The 21,524-nt window shown below is 44.7% G+C and overlaps 1 protein-coding gene across 1 annotated transcript in view; it reads left to right on the top strand.

Annotated features, from left to right (window-relative positions):
* The window catches only part of GALNT16 (polypeptide N-acetylgalactosaminyltransferase 16), a 74,048-nt gene that overhangs the window by 44,044 nt on the left and 8,480 nt on the right, over positions 1 to 21,524 (top strand). The window contains exons 5-14 of the mRNA XM_054400125.1: positions 3,949 to 4,016; positions 6,438 to 6,503; positions 7,515 to 7,636; positions 9,521 to 9,608; positions 10,552 to 10,636; positions 11,667 to 11,770; positions 16,577 to 16,703; positions 17,623 to 17,715; positions 19,786 to 19,869; positions 20,886 to 21,027. Coding sequence (XP_054256100.1) covers positions 3,949 to 4,016; positions 6,438 to 6,503; positions 7,515 to 7,636; positions 9,521 to 9,608; positions 10,552 to 10,636; positions 11,667 to 11,770; positions 16,577 to 16,703; positions 17,623 to 17,715; positions 19,786 to 19,869; positions 20,886 to 21,027 — 979 coding nt within the window. The remainder of the gene's footprint in view (positions 1 to 3,948; positions 4,017 to 6,437; positions 6,504 to 7,514; positions 7,637 to 9,520; positions 9,609 to 10,551; positions 10,637 to 11,666; positions 11,771 to 16,576; positions 16,704 to 17,622; positions 17,716 to 19,785; positions 19,870 to 20,885; positions 21,028 to 21,524) is intronic.

The following is a 21,524-nucleotide window of genomic DNA, read 5'->3' as shown; positions in this document are numbered from 1 at the left end:
TCACTCAGATATTAAGCAACAGGAGGTGTAAAATTGCACTGCCTACTTACCTGCTGACTTGCAGCTTGTCATTATTTCTATATCCATAAGAGCTTTCTTAAGGCAGGTAGAGCATGATTATTTAGATAATTAGAATTAACCATTTGAGATACACCTGGTGAAAGTTAACTATTATTCCAGTGTTATTATGGCCCTTTTCCCAAGTTTACTTATCATAATTAGACTATGGGGATGCTATAAGAGAAGTAGGTGCAAAAGTGGACAACTAGTGGAAATGAGCAGCACTAAGAGCAAAATTTTCTGTAGCTGAAAACCTTAATTTTAGAGGCCAGATCTTTAGAGGTGAATAAAGAATGTACTACCAATTGAAGTTTTTGTGTCTAAGATCTTTGCAAGCCTGGCTGTTGAGGGCCTGAATTTGGGCACTCAAAAATCAGCTGCAAAACTTTGGGAAATTGTAGGAATATGAGAAGAATACCAGCACTGAACTTAAATTAAAACTAGAGGGAGCCTAAATGTGCTTGCCTGAGCCACATAGTGTCTTACTGTGTTATTCTGACACCTCTGCAAGGTAACTCAGCTAAGTGGCAATGCTGGTACCAAAAAGTCTGAGGAAGTGTCCCAAGGAATAGACTCCTGCGTTATGGTCTGTTTCAGAGTTATCTGAATATGGCAGACAGCTCTTAATCTGCACACCCTTCTCGCTAACCCCTGCTGCATCTGTGCACACATGGACTCACATGAGCACCTCTTGCACCTCAGCAGTTGCAAGGCTGGTCCTGCTGACCCTGAGATCTCTGCTGCTGGGTGGAAGTTAAGGGAAGGATGTGCTGTTGTTGCCGCTTGAGGAGGGAGAAGGATTTGTGTTAGGGAAAAGAGGGAATAGAGAAGTGACTGTTATAAGTAGCTTATTCCCTCCAGCACTTTCACACTTGTCCCTTCTGGTCCCCAGAGGCATCATGGGCAGCATATCTGCCTGCTGCTGTGGACTCCAGCCATTTTCTGCTGTGGACTCCAGCCATTTTTCTCCTCTGCCCTAGGTAGAGGTGACAGGCAGCTAGACCTGCATCCCAGGGAGTCCAGGCCAGTGCACCAGTAGGCCATGCTGCCCTGTATCCCACTGTCCCCATGCAGGAAGCCTTTCAGACAAATTTTGTTTTCAGCACAGAGGGAGCCAACTGGTTAAAAACATTCAGCAAGAGAGTAAGAAGGGGAGTATGGAAAATGAAGAGGGGAAATGGGCTGCGCACCAGAACCTGTGAATGTGCCAATTCAGATGGCACGTTGTTGGCATCCTTGGTCCTGCAGAGATGGGTGTCAGTCAAGAGCTGCTTTCCTGTGTGATATTTCTTCCTCAGCAGGACATAGCTGTCACTCTTAAACCAGTTACTTGCTTGGCATCCTGTTCTTCTTCAGAAATAGCTGTCACTCAAAAGGCATTTTGTGTGATTGATGTCTGTGCCTGATTAGTCATTAAGCAATACCATCACTTCTGCTGGTGTGACCATTCTTGCTTTGGTGTCTGGTCCCTTTCTTTGTCTTTATTTCCGACTTCAGTCAGTATGCAGGGACTGTTAAAAGTCAGGCTTTAAGTCAATGAACTCAAACAGCTCTCAGTGGTTTGGTGCCTATGTAGAGAGGCTGTATAAACTGTGATTAAGACAATGCTGTTGTAATGCTAGAGCATTTGGTACAGCAGCTCATTACAATGACAATTTAAATAATGGCAAAAGACAAGATTATTTCAGACCAAAGTAAAAAAAGATGCTCCTCTGCTAACATCTGGAATAAATGAGATTATCTGTGAGCAGATGATGGATGGACATATCAGCAGAGGAGAGAATCTCATTGTCAGTGCTGATTTGGTGTCATGCAACAGTGAGGACATTGGCACTGAAAGAAGGAAGGAGTGAGAAAGACAAAGAAGGTAGGGAATCCATGAGATAAGGGGAGAACAGTCTGTGTTTCTGCTGTAAAAGGCAATTGCTGTTTGATTTTGAATCCTAACAATACACTTTGTGCCTAAAAGTAATTGATTGTTATGCTAGTCACTGCACCTCACTGAAGAGAAATACCAGGATTACTGTGTTTCTTGTTAAAAAGATGGGTAAGACAAAGTGTAAGAAGATTAAGTACCTTTCCCAAGGATCCACAGCAAATTATTGTGGAGCTGAGAGAAGAGCTGGGCACTGACTGAGCAGTGAGCTGTGAACAGCTCAAGGAGTATTTTCTCTCTACTAGAGATTCAGTGGGCAGGTGAAGAAGAGAAAGCGGTGCTTGGTTTTGGTTTAGGTTTTTTTTTTCCTAGTTATGTTGAGCTGGAAGACCTGAAACTTGTGGAGAAAATGTGAGCATTGCTAATAGTCAGGCTAGTTGGGAGAAGGTGCAGAATACCATTTTATAGCCATTATACTGTGGGGTGCAGCCTGTCTGGATTGGTTATGTTTTGCACTGAGTTTGCACAGACAAGAGTTTCAGCACAGGGCAACCTTCTCTGTAAAATATGCAGATGAAGGCTCTGCTAGGAGAAGTTGCACTTAGAAATGCAAAGAGGAACATCCCCCACCTCACACCCCACTATGCTAGAGGATCCAGAGAGGTACAAGCCAGGAGAAGCACATGAAATTCAGCTTTGAAAAATGCAAGCTCAGTCATCTAGGGACATATAAGCTCAAAACACAAATACTCTGAGACATATGAGGCAGCATAAATCTGAAATAGGGTGGGATGTGATTCTGAACAGCAGAGCAGTCAGGATTTTGCTGTGTGAGACAACAGAAAACTCTCCCAAAGTGAGGAATCTCTTGGCTCTGTATGCAAAGCCATCAGTGATGCTGCTTAGCAAGATGATAATTTATTTCTCTACAGCTCCATTCCTGGGAATATGGGATGAACTCTTGTCTGTTTCCTGTATAAAACAAAAAAGCCAGTGATCTGTCTCTAGAATTGCTCCCAGTCCGAAGTGCAGATGCTCCTTAATGAGATGGGTTGCTAGAACTTGAAGGACAGTGTTTACCAGCTTTTAATATTGAAGTTTACTTACCTGTCCTTCTTGCTGAGATCCCTAAGTGTTACTGGGCAATGAGGACCTGTGTGTGCATAGAGACACTGGAGGAAGCTCAAAGGAGAAATATGAAGGACTTGAAGAAGAAAGTTTTATTTAAAATATTTTAAAGAAGTGAGAGGGACAAAGAGGTCAGAATCAAGCTGCTCTGACTCAAGTGTACCTCGGAGGAGGGCAGAAGATTTTCTCTCTCCTCTTTGCATGTGAAAGCACCTCTGTCCTGCAGACAAAAACCCACTCTGGTCCTGAGGATACTGTGGGATATGGTGCAGCCAGCCGCTAGAAGGAGGCTCCTCTCAACAGTTGTGGGGCTGATTTAAAAGAAAGACAAGTAAGAAGAAAAAGAGGAAAAATAAACCCCATATTCTAGAATACTGCCAAATCAAATTGCCTTCCTTTCATAGAAAGGAATTGGTGAGAAAGCCCCAGCAGTCTTCATCAATGGCACTGAGACAGATCAACTTGCTGGAGAAAGTGACAGCTTTCTTACTGCTCCTCAGCAGTGATGAGCTTTGCCCAGACCCTGGCAGACAGGAATGGTCTCCTGGCTGCCTTGGGATAGGTGGTGCTCTGCTCTTTGCCTCTGTTTAGAGGCAGAGAGTGTGCTACAGCATCCTTTGCTAGTTGCCTCCCGGCAAGTCCTGCAGTCAGCTGCCTGGCTGTGGTCTCTTGTAAGGTGCAGCTGAGGTGCTATAGCTCACTGGGATATTCCTGCTTGCAGTTTGGCTCCTGCCAAGGAACTCTGGTACAAGGGTGAGGTTTCCTCTTTCACATTACTGGAGTGTGGTGTTTCTGCATAGCATAGCAGATTTGTATCAGTCCTACCATTGTTATTACTATGGCAGCTCACAAAATTTGTCTTTTTCCTCCCTGGGTCTCAACAGTGTCCTGAACCGCACCCCTCCTAGCCTCATCCAGGAGGTCATTTTGGTGGATGACTTCAGCTCAGACCGTAAGTATGGACCCATTTCCCTGGTACTTGTTTCTTTCCCTTTGTTTTCCTCTGTTTGCTCTGGTCAGCTCCCTTCCCTCACAGAAATTCCCTCTTGTCTGTATGCAAGAGAAAATGAAAAGGGAGAAACTTTTTCTGTGTTTAGTTGATGTTCATGCATGGCAGAGGCCAGAGCTTCTTCCACTTTTTTTGTCTTTCATAGGGTTTTCCCTTTCTGTCAGCTTGGCAGTTTTGGCCAGATTACTGGAGATCTTTGTCTAGTTTCATTATGCACCATTTTGTGATCTGTTTAGCACAGATATCTGTGTAGTAATGGTCTACATAAGTAGAATGGGGAATTACAAACTAAAGAGAGCAAGAGGATGCAAGCCTACAGACAGAAAACTGTTGTCTGGAGTCCTGCAGGCAAATTGAGGTGAGACTGCCTGCCTCCTGTCTGGGATCACAGGTGTCCCTGTGGGAGGCCATAGAAGGGTAATTGCTTTGGACAACACCATACCCTCTTCTGCAATTTGACACAGGGATGGAATGTCTTTTGCAAGAGTCCCACCAGACCTGCAGAGTGGGTGCTATGGACTCCTTCCATCTGTATGGTTGCTGTTGTGTAGCAGTGGTGAGGTGGTGGGGACAGAAGACTTCTTGCTTCTCCCATGATGTGTGCTAGACTCAAGGACAATCTAGTTGTGTGATAGTTATAATAATTGATAATTACTCCTTCAGAACCCTTTACAGATATCTGAGAATGCCCACCTTGGCCTGCTGAGGTAAGGAAGCATTGCTCTTACTTTTGCAGCTAAGTATTTATGTAGCTTTGGGAAAAAAAAAAAAGAAGTAAATGTGAATGCTGCAGTTGAGGATTTAAGTTTCTGAGAGCCTCAGAGTGTGATCTGGATAAGGACTGAGCTGTGCCCAGCTGTGGGAGTTGGGTGTTTCTCTGGTTTCCAGCAAACAATACTAAGTGTTCCACATTCAGCTGAAGTGTTCCAGATCAGGAGTGGCTGATCTCCAGTACCTGTCCTGCACAGGGCTCAACCAGAAACCCCCATTTAGGCTCCTGGGTAAAAAGAAAGGTTTTAAAAAGCTCCATCCTATGACAGTTCTCTTTTTTTTTTTTTTTTTACTGGCAGCTGGATATTTATGGATACAGCTGCTCTCCAGAGGCACCTGCATGGAGGCACTTTAGCACATGTTTGAGGTCTGGTGCTTTGCTTTGATATCTGCCTTGGTTTCTCTGAAGACGCAGAATCTGTCAGCTCTGTCAAGTAGCTGCAGTCTGGCTGATGTGCTCCACTCCTGGAGAGTGAATAACATAAAAAGAATTCTCATAGTTGAAGTTGTAACTTGACTAAGATGAGTGTTGTCTTCCCTGGTAATAGATGTCCAGCAAAATCTTGATACTCTGTGACTAAGAGCACCCACCACTTCACTTGGATGATGCAGCAGCTGCCAAGTGACCACTCAAGAGTGGGATTGTAGATTGCATGCATCCTTGAGAGTGGAAATGCTTGTGCAGGAACATGTCAAGAGATGCACTTTGGCTCATGGCCTTTGTATTCCCCCTGAGTGCTCAGTCTGTGGAAGGATGACAGCAGAAAGGGGTGGGTGAGATGTGAAAAGGAATGTGGAATAGACACGGAAAACGGGGTGAACTTGGTGGAGCTTGGAAAAAGAACAAGTTAGAAATTGTTATTCCTATGACCTCCACTAGGACTAGGACAGAGAAAGAACAATAGAGAACCACTGTTCATTGTTACAGCAAAGCTGGAGCCAGTAGCTGTTCCTCTCTGTTGTCTTCCCTGGTCAATGTAAACGAGGGATGCCCTGAGCATCTGGCAAGCTACCAGCAAAGCCCTCAGTTAGGCATCCATGTGTTAATGTAATGATGTCTCCTAGGAAGTGGGTCACATCCCTGTGGCCTTTATTAAATAAAATCAAGCAGAAACTGCCCCAAGAACAAATGATGAGAAATGCCAAGTCGAGCTGCTGAAGGCAAAGAGAGCAGATGAGATCACTTTGTATAACAGGACTCTCTTTTATTTGTCATTTTGGTGATTTGCAGCCTTGGCTCCCTGTGGTCTCTCCATTTCATCAGTGCTCTGTGCCACGTTGCCAGCGCATGCCTCGTTGTACTTGTGAAACACTGAGCGTGGGAGGGCGAAGGCCTGGCTGCTCAGAGTAACAGGGAACAGGCTCAGCTGTCTGAGGAGGCCAGCAGTGCTCTTCTGTGTACTCTTTAGACAACAGGATTAAGGCCATCAGGCTGATTAATGTGATGTTAAATGAAAGCAAGATTTCCCCTCCTGTGGAGAAGCAGGAGAACAGTTAATGGGAGCTGTCTATTGAAGCTAAATAACCCATATGTGTGTGCCAAATGTTGTTTTGTGGTTTTTGTTGTTGTGGTTTTTTTTCACCTTCCCTAAGCTGAGGACTGCCAGCTCCTTACCAAGATCCCAAAGGTCAAGTGTCTACGAAACACTCGGCGAGAAGGTGAGCATGGAAAGCTTTGTAGGTACAAGGACTTTGCAGATTTTCCATGGTCCTGTTTGCCTGTCACCTGCTTTATATGTTGTTTCCTATATAGTTTGTTTTTCTCAGAGTAAGGCCTTCTTGTCCTAGTTTGGAGGCTCTGTGGAGGGAGAACCTGACTTTCATACTTTAAATAATGAGATGTGGTGTCCAGAGGCCCTGGATAGATCGAGGACCATTTCTTAATATCTTTATGAATATTCTGTCCATTGAAACTCAGAGTGCAAGATAACAAGCCATCTAGGAGATGTGGACAAAGGAAAAACAATCATATACCAGTCTTAAAAAGATGCAATTAAGGGAAGTTATTTCTCATATGTCTCCTATGTGCATAAATGGTAATGCTGACTTTCCAAGCTGCTCTTTAGTTTGAGTCACATATGATGGCTTATTCCTAAAAACTGTCAGTGCACAGCAGGCCTGGAGAGGGAATCTGGAGGGTGAGACAGTAATTGCTGCTTAGTTCACAAAAAGCACCCCAGCCAGTGGGACAGTCTGCAAAAGAAGCAAGGAGACGTCTGAGAGCCAGGTTGATATCTCTGACCACAGGGTGGAATAAAGGACAAACGGGAATAAAGCAATTAAGGCATGAGAAAGGCAACAAGGAGAAAGTAGAGCATGGAGCTGTGGAAGTGGAGAGAGGCAGCAGGGTGCTCTAATGGGAGTGACACCAAGCAGGCAGCATCAAAGTACCTGTGGGGAGGGCTGGATGTCATCATAGGAGGAAGCAGATGAAGGCTTGGTGGCACAGACAGATATGACAGGCAAGGTTATTCTTTGAGTGCTGGGAGGCCTTAGCTGACAGTGTCTCCTGGGGGTTACTCTGCTAAAGCTGCCCACGGGTCTGAGATGTGATACAGGAGAACCACCTACTCATCTCCCTGGAATGGCCACACAAAGTATTTTTTTCTGAAGGCTTAGCTGTTTCCTTCCTAACCTTCTTACTCCTCTGTTGGCCTTTCCTCACTGTAGGGCTGATTCGCTCTCGGGTACGAGGAGCTGAAGTGGCTACTGCTGACATCCTCACCTTCTTGGACAGTCACTGTGAAGTCAACAGTGAGTGGCTGCAGCCAATGCTGCAGAGGGTAAAAGAGGTGAGCACCATGTTCCCCTCTGAGATGGATGGATCTGGCCTGTCTTGTGCTTGTAGATACTCTGCCCCTGCATTCCATCCGCAGTACTGGTGAGGACAAAGGCTGTCCAGGTGCTCAGGTAAGCTCAGGTAGCCTGAGCTTAGATAAGCAACAGATCCATTATGGTCTTCTATATTGTCCTGTTGGCAGGGCAGGAGGTGCTGAGTGATAGGGTGCAATGGTGAATGCTTGACCCACCAACTTGTACCTCATGTCTTCTGCAGGTGCTGTGCTTCCTAGTTCTGTCACCTGTACATGGATAGCCACTTTGGCAGAACACCCTGTGCAACATTTCCATGGTTGCCATCTCCCTTCTTGCTGCCTTGTCACTCCCAAAAACTTCCTTCCATCAATGCTCCTGGTGAGCTGCCAACACACACCACTTGCATGCAGGAGGCTTCCTGGCACAGAGGAGCTGCCTGAGAGTGCAGGGATGTCCCTTTGCTGGTTCACTTGGCAAAGGATTGACTTGAGAGTGAAAACGAGTATTAGCAGCTGTCACACTGACTGCATTGTAGGGCTGGAGGGGAGATATTCAGAACAACGCAGGGGGAGATGATGGGAGAGGTCACAACCATGCTTGCAAGTGGCTGGGGTTGATCCCCTCTTCTGAAAGGAGGATTTGATGGTGTAGTGAGCCCCAGGAGAAGCGGCAGGGGCTCTAATGCAGCCTTAAATTCATGTCTGATTGGCTTAATCTGAAGGTGAAACATCAGGATGGTGACATAAAATCTTTTCCTTTTTATTCCTGCTCAGTAAATCCTCCATCTTGGAAGCCCATGAATGTTTAGTTCTGATCTTTAAGTCAAGCTGCAGCAGCAATAACAGCAGCACAGGGGTCCCAAAGCAGAAAGGACCTCACTTGTTTCTTCAGGGAAGGGTCTAAGTTGCAAATGCTTGTTTGTTGACTCTGGTATACTTAGTGTGCAGATTTCAAGTCAGCCTATTTCTGACCTTCTTCCTACGTTTCTCACATGCATCCTAGTTCAGATTTCAGTCTAGCCGTACTCAGTCCTAGTGCTGAGTAGCTGGAGCAGTGGCTGGGGCTGCCAGGTGGGTGCTGAGGGTGCTCAGGCCAGGCAGACATAACTGCTGTGCAGCCATCGCAGCACAGAGGGAAATAAACAAGAGTGATAGCTCTCGCCTACCATGTGCCATCCTAGCCAAGTGTGCTACAGCAGGAGGAACTATTGGAAAGCACAAGTAAAGGTTTGATAGGAAAGACATGGAGGCTGGCAGCTGTCTCATAACAAGATGCTGTTTCTGGCATTGCCAGCTCTCTGTTTTGTCATACGTTTCAGCTGTCACAAGACATGTCTTTAATGCCTTGTCTCATAATACTGAAAAATTATTATGATCTCAACTTTTCAGTTTGCACTATGATTCTTAAGTGCAGGATCTTGATTCATAGTACTTATTAGGAAGGTGCTTTATTGGGGAGTTGGTAATTTCTAGACTGATGCTAATGAGTTAATACTTCAGCATGACAGAGCAGAAGGTATGCTGTCAGTAGATATCACAAACAAGCACAAAACCTGTGGGACAGTGATTCATGCCCTGTAATTTGGGCAGGGAATAAAGAGCTGTTTCTTAGAAGCACTCCTGGGTGTTGCAGTCCCAAGCTCCATTCCTCACATCCACGATGTGCAGCTGGCTAGTACCTACCATCTCCATGTCTGGATGTAGTGGTCATTCATCTCCTGCTCAGCTACCAGCACCGGACTGGAGAACCCAGACAAAGATTTACATGTGCAGCTTTGTGTTTTCTGATCTCTGGCAGCTTTGCTCAACATTCAAGAAAAACCTGAGCATGTTTTTTTTCCCCCCTTTCTCTCTCTCCCTCAGGATTATACCCGAGTAGTGAGTCCAATCATTGATGTTATCAGCCTGGATAATTTTGCCTACCTGGCAGCATCAGCAGATCTGAGGGGAGGTGGGTACAATGAATCTCTTGTGTAAGTTAGGCCTGAGGGGTGGTGCAGGAGAAATAATTGAAGGTCTCTTCAGCTTTCCAAGAAAACAGTGATGATCTTTCCTGATGGGTTTTCTGTCCCCTTTTTCCTGCAGTCAGATCTTTTGCAGAGTTAAAGCAAAACCCAACTAGTGTTTTCCTCTTGAGCTTGCATCACTGTCACAGCATATTGCAGTTCCAGGGCTTAGTTAACTGATGAAACATATATCAGCAGGCCCTCCCTACACTACATGTACACTGGAGTCTGACAGGCTCTTCCAGTTGCTGCTCTGATCTGTGAGGCCATCTCATGACTTCTTCCGAAAGATATTTTCACCTCTGTCCTTGCAGCTGAACCCTCTGTAGCTGTTCCTGCAGTCACCCACAGTACCCAGTGCTCTTCCCCCTCTTCTGTGGCTGGGATTCACTGCCACGCTGTTTGCCACTCATTCTGTGGCTAACCTTAATAATGGTGTAATGTTAGGGACTGGGCTGTGCTCAACTATCCACCACAGGCCAACAATAAATAAGTAGTAGTCTTGACAGGGGTGTTGGCTTCAGTGGTCTGCAGGCCCTTGTACTCAGAACGCATCACATCCCACAAAGCCCTTTGACTCAAGCCTTATAACTTTGGCAGACAGGGAAATCTAAGACAGACTGACCAAAATGCAGTTGCATCTCACACTAACACTCCTGAAGCTGTGGAATGGAATTGAGCAGAGAACTGTAATGAAGATGCCAAGACAGAAGGGGGTGACTTCTACATTAGGACAGACTTGTCATTTTAGGTAGACAGTGAGGAAGGTCAGGGAAGAGAATTAAGGATAGCCTGTGTTGCAAAGGAGAAGCCTAACATTCTGTGATTCTATTATTGAAGCTAGTAGAAAAACAGTAACAAAATCTGATATGTGTTTTTACTTCTCAGGGTTTGACTGGAGCCTTCACTTTAAGTGGGAGCAGATTCCTATAGAGCAGAAGATGTCTAGAACAGACCCAACTCAGTCTATAAGGTAGCTGTATTTGATGGGCTGTGTACAGTCCTCCAAATGACTTTACTGAGCCTTCACTGGTATGTCAAAGAGTACACAGGAACTGTCTTGCTGAAAACAAAATGTCACAGTGTTTGCTTGATGGTAATAAACTCTTCACATTATTTTCTGAATGCATTGAGGTCTGTCCCCTGATTCTGAGAGTATTATTCTCTGAATATTGTAAAGACAGCAATTATGTGCTATTATAGGCTTGCAGGCATGGCACCTCTTCTTCCAGATGTTTGGTTTTGTGGTCTCCCTCAGTCAGCACTGTGAATGCCTCAGAAATCCCTATAGGGGTTTTTAATTGCCTCCACCTTCCAGATGAAGAATTAAGGAATGAAGCAGCTAAACGGTCACCCAGCAAGTGTAAAAGAAGTCTGGGAACTGAATCTTGCCTAGTAATTGAGGCACAGAATTATCCTCCCCTCCTAGATATACATATCTGTGGACAAAACAGACTCTGTTGGCTGGAACAGTTATTGTTAGCTTTGCTGCTGTGTACATGGCTCTGAGGAATGCAGAATGTGACCAATTCTGGTATAAAAAGTCACAACAGTGCTTGTCCGTATAGTCAGATAACTCCCTCTTTATAACATAGAAGTAAGTATTCATTTCCTCTGTGCCATTTTTGAGACCAGAAGCAACCAGCTCACCAGTAATAGAATAGTACATGCAGCAGTGTCACTCACACCATGTCTAGTTGGTAAACACAGCCATCAGACTGTGGCTCTGCCATTCCTTCACGCTGTGCATATTTGTATAAATGCAAAAGACACTACGTTACTCATGTAGTGCTTGCAGGACCACTTAACAAAGGCAGGGTGATGGTCTAGTAAGGGAGACCTCAGAAGTGTGCTGCAGGTTCATGTCCCAGTTGTACTATTTGTCTTTGTAAAGTGAGATATAATTTGTCAGGCCTTGACAAATTGTATTCACTCTGAAATGAAGATAATGTTGCTACATATATGTGTGATTATCTTGTGTGGACTCCTGTTTTCTTTTCCAGAACCCCTGTCATAGCAGGAGGCATATTTGTGATCAACAAGTCTTGGTTTAACCACCTGGGAAAATATGATACTCAAATGGACATCTGGGGAGGAGAAAATTTTGGTAAGTTTAGGAAGTTTCAGGGGAATGACACACTAATGCAGAACCACTTCTCAGTCTTCATTGCTTGCCAGAACTTTTGAGAGATCTGATTTGCATGTCAGCGTAAAGCTAGGAACACGGTCAGATAATTCCCATCACTGTCAGCTTTTTGTGATCAGAACTACCACCCTCTTACAGGTGGTATTATACAGGTGCTCCCATAGTACAAGGAAGAAAGAGGAACCTCTTGACGTTTAAATTGTTGCTTGGTTTTGGAGAATATTCCTGCAGCCCTTCATATGTCGGTGTAGTGGTTTGGCCTTGGCTGGGGGCCAGATGCCCACCAAAACCGCTCCATCATTTCTTAGATAGAGAGGGGAGAAGGAAAGTATAATAAAAGGCCTGTGAGTCAAGACAGAAGCAATTTAATAGGATGCAAAGCAAAAGCAAAGGCCACACCTGGAAGCAAAACCAAACAAAGGTGTTCTCCTCTGCTTCCCATCAGCAGACGATATTCAGTCACTCCCAGGAAGCAGGGCTCCAATACACCGAGCAGCTGCTCCAGAGGACAGATGCAATCAACAAACATCCCCACATTTCCTTCTTTCATTTACCGTTTATATCTGAGCTGGCATCAAATGGCATGGAATACCTTTGGTCAGTTTGGGTCAGCTGGCCTGGCTGTGTCCCCTCCCAAGATCTTGCACATCCCTCAGCATACTGTTGCAGAGGGAAAATGCTGGAAGAGTACAGCCTTGGCCATTGGCTCAGCAGTAGCCAAAACGCTGGTGTGTTATCAACACCTAGCTACAGCGCTGCAAAACACAGCACTAGAAAGATGCACTGGGGAGAATTAGCTCAAGCTCAGCCAAACCTGATACAGTCAGTCTGTGTTGGCCCAGCCCTGAAGCAGATAGTCCCTCCCGAGCTCTATTTCCCAGAAAAATCTGAGTTGCTCTCCCAGCTTGATAGGTCAGAAGGATATTTTTCCTAGTAAAAGAACCCTCTTCCCAAGTGAAATTTGTGTACAAATACATTCAGAATACAAACATTTAGAAGCAGACTGGGGGCATCACAAACATCTGAGGAATTCGGAAGCCCAAGGTAATCTGTCGACTCAAATGCTGTTATTTGCAGGGCATGATGCTAAAACCCATCTCCTTGCACCTAATTGTGGCACAGATATTCCAGGCATCTCTGTGAAGGGATGCTGCACTGTCACCAATTGTTAGTGACAAGAGAAAGATGAGTATTGGAAAGAGTTTCACAGACACCTCAAGTGCTTGGAGCCTTCATTTAGAAATGAAGCAGGTGCAGCTGAAGAGACAAAAGCCTTACTCTGTCTTGCAGACAGTTTAAATAGGCTTTCCTGTACCTAACACTGCCAAAAAAAAAAAAAAAAAGTTAAAAAAAAATCTGTTTCTACAGCTTCCATAAATGTCACAGATTTCTTTAAAGGGTTTTATTTACAAGAATTTATATGGTGTTTTCTAGTGCACGGAAGACTGATTAAAAAGAAATAAATAGTCAGGAAGAGGAAACTTTTGTTTCTCTGAACATGGCTGGGAGAGCTGCCTCTTTCTGAAATGCTCTCTGAAGCCAGGAAGTATCATCTTTGGCTAATAGCAGAATATCAAGGTACCACTTTCTGAAAACAAAATACCTAATAATTAGTGTTTGTGCTCCCTGTCTTCTGAGGTCTTGCTTCAGTTTTAGGATATTCATGATACTAAAAAGAGATATTAAATGGGGCTGGCACTAGGGTCTCAGCAGTGCTAGCTGCATCAGCTGAGCACTCTGGGCAATCTTTTACACAAGTGTGGAGATCACCTTGGATCCTTCTGCATGGCCAAACTCAGGTCTTTGCTGTCAGTAGCCCTCCATCTGCAGAGCAAGCCACTTGGCCATCCTACTAGTCTCTGAGCTGCAACTGTGTAAAAGCTGTAGACCCCAAAGACAGAGAAAGAATATTTCTTTAGGCTTTTGTTTGTCTGCTTCTGTCTGCCTGGGAGCTCCATATTGCTGTTTGTTGTGCATGTTGATAGCTTGATGCTAAGCAGAGCTTTCTGCTGCAAGTGGCAGTAAATTACCTGCACACCCACAGCCCTTCTTTCATGTAGAGCTGATCAAAACTCCCCCAGAACTTGCTTCATTCTCCTTCAAATTGCTCTTGTAAAGTCTGGCAGCAGCTGGGCCAGGAGTGCAGGGCTTGCCAGTCTTGCCTTGTGCTGTTTCCCAGTAAATTCCATATCTCCAATCCATTTTCTCTTACCTTGCACCTTCAGTCTTCACTTAAAAGGGCAAAGGTAAATGCAAAATACTCTGTTTAATTGGGCCTGTCCCTGATCAACATTGCCACACCACCACTGTGGTGATGTCAATGGGAAGGTATTTAAAAACCAAAATAGACTCCTTTTCTTTTTTAAAGCTAACTTTTGTTCATTTCTTCAGCATAATGTGAGGAAACAAATCAGCCAGTGGCTTTTACTCTAAGCCTACTACTGTTGCATGGCAGAGGGGTAAAAATCCACTTGTATTTGACAAGAAGAAGTATTGATTTTACTTGAAGCATTCAGAATGATTTATTTACCCTCTTTAAAAAACCCCAACAACGCCAAAACCAAACATGGTTAATTGTTCAAGGAAAAATGTTGATAATGTTCTGAAACACTATTTTTTAACTACAATTTAAAGTTTTGAGTGGAAAAGAACTATGTGGATAAAGTCACCGTAAGGATAAGGTGGGAGAGTGGTTCTGACTAATTCAGGTGGATGAGGTCATAGAATGGTCTGGGCTGGAAGGGACCTCCAAAGGTCATCCAGTCCGACCTTCCCACCCAGCTAGACCAGGTTGCCTTGGGCCTCATTGAGTCTCACCTTGAGATGGGCCATTCCTTGCCCACAAAGGCAATTTTTAATGAACTACTTCATCAGAACTTTCCTGTGAGGAAACAGGGTAAGAGAGGTAAGACACAGAGCCAAACAAGTGCTGTGCTCACAGCAGGTACACAGAAATGATCAGGCAGCAATTACCAGCTGAATATGAGCTGGTAAATGCTTTTTATTCCACTGTGATGGGAAAAAGCCACAGTGATTTAAACTCATTTAAAACACATATGGACTTGGCCATGTCCTGGAAAATACACAGCAAAATGTTCTCGTGTGCTTTCCATCAGAGGATGAAAATTTTTAACAAGATCTCCATTTTCTTTTTCAGTGCCCCAAATCTGCTTTCTTTTCCACTTCTTTCAAGAATTCTGTCATTTATAAACCTGGGCATGCAGTCTGCTTAAGATACCATTATGGCATGAGGAATCATCTCTTGGGAGATGAATATCACTTTTAAGTTAAGATTGAGAGTTTTGTTTTTGTTATAGGCTGGAATGAGTCAGAGCCTCCTTCCAGTAAAGCAAATGCTGGACACTGCCAGACAGGAACTTATGTCTTGTCCTTTTTTGTTTGTTTGTTTGTTTGTTTGTTTAGCAAGCCCTTTCTAAACTAGTACTCCCTGTTGAAAGGAGACTGGAAATAACAAGCTCTAGGAAAGCATAAGGGAGAGACAAGAGCTAATAAGAAGTGGCACAAAATACAGTCTAATAAAATGATCTTTTATTTAAAAGCTAGACTAACTATACCATCTTCTGCCACCAAAATATACTATTTAAACATTTCCCAGGAGTTATAGGGAAAAATAGGAAGGTTGGGAAGATGTTAGTGTGTGTATGTGCTTTGAAACAGCCAGCAGAGCTGGATACATGATTTCTTTTTCAATTTCTCAACATCAGAGCCCTGTAATTCAGGCATTACTGGAAGGAAATCCGAACTGAGTACAGTTTTTGAAGTAATAATTTTACACAATATGAAGGCCCTTTTTTAAGGACTACCAAACCACCCAGCTAATTTTCATTTTCCTTCTTTCTTCTTCTCACTGCCATATGAAGCACAAGTGGAAAACCCCTCTGGTGTGGCAGTGATTAAATTTGTGAGGACAGAGCCGTAAGATCAAATGAGGTAGCACCTCTTCTGAGATGCAAATAAGCACCTGTACATCAAAGCTCCATGTTCTTCTAATCCCTTAACAAAATGTTGAATTTAGCTTCAGAACCAGCTGGATTTCTTCAAGTAGCAATGTTCTCTTTGTATTTTACAGTCACAATATTAGGCTGATTACTGCTCTGAGTCGCTTTCCCAGCAGAGGCAGTGGATGACAAACTGTAATTCAGTCATCCACTTTTAACTATTATTATTAACAGGGCCCAGCAGAACAAGAACAGCAAGACATGGGGTGAATAACATGGAGGTATTTATGGGAGAGGGCTCTGCTCTAGACACTCACTCACTTCCTTATGCCTTCACTTTGTTCTCTTCTTTCTACTTGTCTCCTAAACTCCCTTCCTTCCTCACACAGTTTGCTTTACACAGTCAATTATTTATTTCCACCCATATGCAGGGCTGGAAAGTTACAGAAGCCCAAAAGAAAGTGGGTGTGGGGGTGATCTTAGTCTGTTGCTAAATGCCATCCTGAAGGCCTGACAGCAACACAAGGACCTGGTCAAAGGGGAAGGTGTCTCACTAAAATGCCTGGGGGACCAAAGAGAGGGGTGGGACTGAAGAAGACTGGGAAGTCTCCACAAGATTTGCCTCCATTTTAACAAAGGGAGGATAGTTTTCCCACTCTCATCATAGCATCACTTTTCCTAGTTTTGCTGTTGCAGAGTATACATCTAGGGCAGAGGGCCAAGGTTCTCAGGCACAGTGCTGAAGCTTCCCTTTTTGGAAATGCTGCTGATCTGCCTGCAGCTGTGTAACTTTTAGGGTCTCTTCCAGAGCTCTCTTTCCGAGTGTGGATGTGTGGTGGCAGCTTGGAGATCGTTCCCTGCAGTCGAGTGGGACATGTGTTCAGGAAGCGCCATCCCTATGACTTCCCTGAGGGCAACGCACTGACTTACATCAAGTAGGTGTTTGATAGTTCCTTGGTAGCAGTCAGGTCACCTTGATGTTGGACAGTTCTAAAGAAGCCACAATTCTTTGTTGTCTTTCTGCCTGATGACAGAGGAGAACAGCTTGTGTCTGAGCATCTGTTCTCAAGGGAAGGATGAGTTGCTGTTTTCCATGAACAAAACCTGTTCTTGTTTCTGTTGTTTGTGTTGGTGCATCTTGTTCTTCCTCAGTCTGCAATGGAGAGCTGACCATTCGTGGATATTGCCCTATGACACATGCAGTGTATCAGCAGTCCTTAGTAATTGCTATTGCCTCTGAACTGCTTTTGAGTCCAGAGATCCTACTGAGCAGTATGTGCTCTGAGGCAAGCCCTAAGGACAACTGCCTCTGCAGGACAGATGGGAAGAGAAAAGAAGATGAAGCACAGTGTTTCACGACAGGAGCAGCTAAGCACTGGCATAGGGCCCCAGAGAAGTGGTGGAGGTTTGACATGGAAATCTCTATACCTGGAGATTTCAAAACTCAACCAGAAGAGACCCTGAACTACATGACCTAACCTGAAGCTAGTCTACTTTGGGCAGAAGGGTGGACCATGTGATACCTAGACGTGCTTTCCAAGCTGAATTGTTCCATGGCATCATTTTAATCAAAGGAAAAGCAGGGTGATGGTGACAGTTTGTAGAGGGACCATATGTGAAAAAGTCATGGTAAACTACAGCTGTTCAAATTGTAACTTCTGAACTGAAGCATCCTTGCAAGACTTAACACGTTCAGTCCATATCAGTCTGTACTGCCCACTGCATTTCATGTTTGGAGCTGTCCCCCACTCCCTCCTGGCAGACAGGCCTTAGGTCTGCCCACCCAGTGCCTGCTTGCTGGGAGGACAGGCTCTCCACCAGCACTCAGCAAACCATCTCCTCATCCCCATGCAGGAACACCAAGCGCACAGCAGAGGTGTGGATGGATGAATACAAGCAGTACTACTATGAGGCCCGGCCATCTGCCATTGGGAAGTCATTTGGAAGGTAAGCTTCCATCAAATCCTGACCAGGAGTGCTCTGCTAAGGCCCTTGCCAGCAAGAAGTAGTTTTTGAATATTCTCTGGGGATAAGTGTGGGAAGCAGAGATGCTCTGAAGGGCTGGCTTGCCATGGAGGTTGCAGCTTGATTGTTTGCTTCTAATTCACATTACTTTTCCCCAGTAACCCTGCATGTTAGAAAAAATCTGAAGGGATCTGTAATGAAATTGAAAGGGCAAACATTTTAAGTGGATAGATAAGAATACTTTCTAACACAGCATCCAGCTGCTTTGGAAACATGAGCTACATAATGACAAGAGCTTAATCAGAAGTTCTGCAGATGCAGAATCCTGGGGCAAGCACAGCTAGCTGGCACATGGGGCAAGCTGCAGTTGCTGCACTCTCCCCTTTTTTTATGAGTGAATGCGTGGTTTGCCTGGTTTGTAGGGTAGAAGAGATCATGGCCATGGTGAGCCATCTCATATATAAACTCAGTCTGGTTGACATCTCATATATAAACTCATCTCCAGCACCTGTTGAGCTCACTTCTGTGCTGAATTGTGGTCCTTACAGTACCTTTGCTAAAGCTCTCTCCAGGCCACATGGGATTCACTGTTACAGGCTTAAATGTTCCTTGTGACCCAGAAACCAGTGATGGACTCTGAAACCTGGGATGAGGGGAAAGTCATATAACTCCCAAATAAACATCAGCAATCTCAGGAGTGATGTGTATCTCTGGGTTCTATCTGCCTGTGAATAAATGATTGCTATACCAGCATAAGGACTTGTCAAGTGTGTTTGTATCTCAAATGTGTTTGTATTTCAGATGTGCAGCTTTGTGCACTGGGTAATGTTGCACCTGCTGCTTATTTGATGACAAGCAGGTTTGGTCTCACCCACACACGTTTTTGGTTTTGGGGTTTTTTTGTTGTTGTACATTGTGCTTTATTATTGTGATGCACTACAGATTTTTGTACAAATAACTCTGCATACCTAATTTATCTGTTCTTGAGCTGACTGCAGCAGCTGGATTGGGTCCAAATGGCAAGTAACCCTGCTGCTTGTGAAGGGACCCAAACTACTGTATATTGAATGTGGGTATATTGCTTGTGTGTTTTAGGGCCAAAACCTGCAGTTCTTGTTCAGACTTCCTGGTGCCTTTACTGGCAGCATTGGCTGAATAAGAGCTGGAGCAGAGCTGTAGGGTTTGATTTCAGGAGATTTCTTCACTTGTAACAACAGCCTTGTGAACCCGCATTGAATCTAGATTTTAGAATGCAAATGCCTCTGAGACCATCTGTCAACTGAGCCTAAAATGAACCCTTCAGCCATACAGTTTTGATGTGAACATAGGATCTCAGTACATTCTCCTGAGGTATGGGCAGTACAGTGCCCTCTGTGGGCTGAGGCTGGCAAGGGATATGGATGCAGCTGAAAGTCCTTCCCAACACACAAATGTTACATGGCTTGAAGAGGAGAGTTCCTGGTGTCACTGCTCAGTTGGATTGCTTCAGCCAGTTAAAGCCAAGCAAAGAAGCAGCAGGACTGCTGCAGCAGACTATAGTGAAATGTTAAGCTCCCCTTATACACATTCCCTTTCCCAAAACCACTGAAAAGCGAATAATTATGTGCTTTAGGTCTGAAACCCAACCTGAGCCTAGAGCTGCTGCCATGAGCAACATATACCTGAGCACAAACACTTTTTAAGCCTTTTCACAAGCTGATGTGCAAGTTTCATGGCATGCCTCTACAGGGGCACCCAGAGGTAGAAACACTTTCCCAGTCCTACAGTAGTTTTACCGCAATCTATTATTTAACACTGTAGGACCTGGGCCTTGCCCTCTGAGTCAAAGGAAGTACAAAAGATTCTCTCTGGATGTGTTTCCGTCTTCCTTTTCTGCCTCCTGCTCTTGCCTCTCTCCTTTTCACCTCGGGTCACTGCTAGTGCTCAGAACTCGGCAACACCTACGTGGGAGAATGAGTAATGGGAAAAAGTTGTGTATTCTCCCTCAAAACTTCATTGTTCCCCTCCCTGCTGTTCATTACCTCATCCTCAACAACCTGCCTGTGTTTCCAGTGTTGCAGACCGCCTGGAGCAGCGACGCAAACTGAACTGCAAATCCTTCCAATGGTATCTGGAGAACGTCTACCCTGAACTCAAGTGAGTCTCTCTTTGTAGGCATCTCTGAAGGATTTGGGAGGTGGGTCACAAGGAAAAGCTGAGCTTTGGCAACAGGGAAAAGAGAAACTTATGCTTGGAAAAGGTTTTCCTATGTTCTTTATGGTGGGAAACCTCCAATGATTTCCTGACTTTTATCATGACAACAATTCTGCAGAAGGTTTGTTGCTTCTGCCCCTGGGAGCCCTCTACTCTGCCACACATAGCTGTCCCTCAGATGTGCAACAGTGGTGTTTTGAGAGGTGTGAAGTGTAGAAAAGTGCCAGACCATTACATCCCTCCCAGTTACTGCTTGGTCATTGCCTGTTGGATGCTCTGCCTGGAGGTGGTTGAGCCAATTGGATCTGGACAGCCTCAGTGCAGAGGTGGGGCATGGTTCAGAGAAAGCCCTGGTGAATGCCAGAGCCAGTTGTGCCTGTAGGTTCCCCTGGCCTGGGTCAGGATGCAGGAGTGTTGTGTCATTGGTCTGTTGGAAAGTAGCCTAGGTGGAGCTGTGTTGGCAGCACTTGATAGCTAACATGCCCTAGCAACACAGCTTTACATCTCAGTCAAGCCAAGTCTGTAGCCAACATGGGTTGAGGCTAAAACATCCACCTGTGGTCTGGCCCTGACAGATTTTTGCTGTATTGCTACTAGTGAGGCAGTGAATGTGTGCTAATGCTGAGGAGGAGACTCTGGGAGATGAGGAGGCAGAAGCACAGTAAATCAGTGTGGGTATGGCTTTTTACTGGCCTTTTTCAGAAGAGGCATCACACTACACTGATTGGGGTATACCTAAAGATCCTGTTACACCTTCTGAAACAAAATGGCACCAGCTCTCTGACCAGGCTCTGCCTTGCCTTCTGCCTCCTCTATACATTTGCAGCAGATAGGAGATATTGTTTATTTTCTGGCAAATAAAGGGGTCTGTGTTTCAGCCAGTTATACCCTTATAAACGGGAAAGTGCTTTGGATGTTTCTCTATATGGAGTGCCATGCAACTGTCATTTTACTTCAAGGATTCCTGAAAAGGAGTTGATTCCAGGAATAATTAAACAAGGAGGAAACTGCCTTGAGTCTTGGGCACAGGATACCACAGGGAATACATTGACTGGCATGGGAAGCTGTAAAGGGACAGTGAACAATCCACCTGTCACTCAGGTAAGGCAAGCTTCAGTTTGGTGCTTCGCTCCTGCTTCTGCCCTTTTTATTCCCTGAGAATGAAAAGGCATCTCTCAGGCTGTGGTGGGTTTGTACAGAGGTGAATGAAGGAAGAATTTGGCTCTGTTAATAATTTCAGTTGTAAGCAGAAAAAGAAACTCTACCCGTATCTCAGCTGGCTCAACAGACCCAGCAGTCAGGCACAGAGTAGTAAGGTTTTTCATCAGCTTGAATGCTTAGGGGTGTGACTAGTCTGTGCTGGAGGTGTGCACCCAGGGTTTGAGTCATGTAGCTGTTCCCACTCAGACTGTTGCTTGGGTGTGCACTGCTTCATCATCCAACCCAAGAGAACTAATCTTGGGTTGTGCTTGCCTAGTACACTGACACATGAGTAAGAGATTTTCCAGGATCAGAAACGTTCCTGCCAGTTCAACTGTAGCTGCAGATGGTTTGAATTGTGCTGTTTAACAGAAGTATTTCAGTATAAGGCCCAAACA

This window comes from Indicator indicator, chromosome 4 (assembly GCF_027791375.1).
Source record: "Indicator indicator isolate 239-I01 chromosome 4, UM_Iind_1.1, whole genome shotgun sequence".
Lineage (NCBI taxonomy): Eukaryota > Metazoa > Chordata > Aves > Piciformes > Indicatoridae > Indicator > Indicator indicator.
This window is presented reverse-complemented; position numbering and strand designations above follow the sequence as displayed.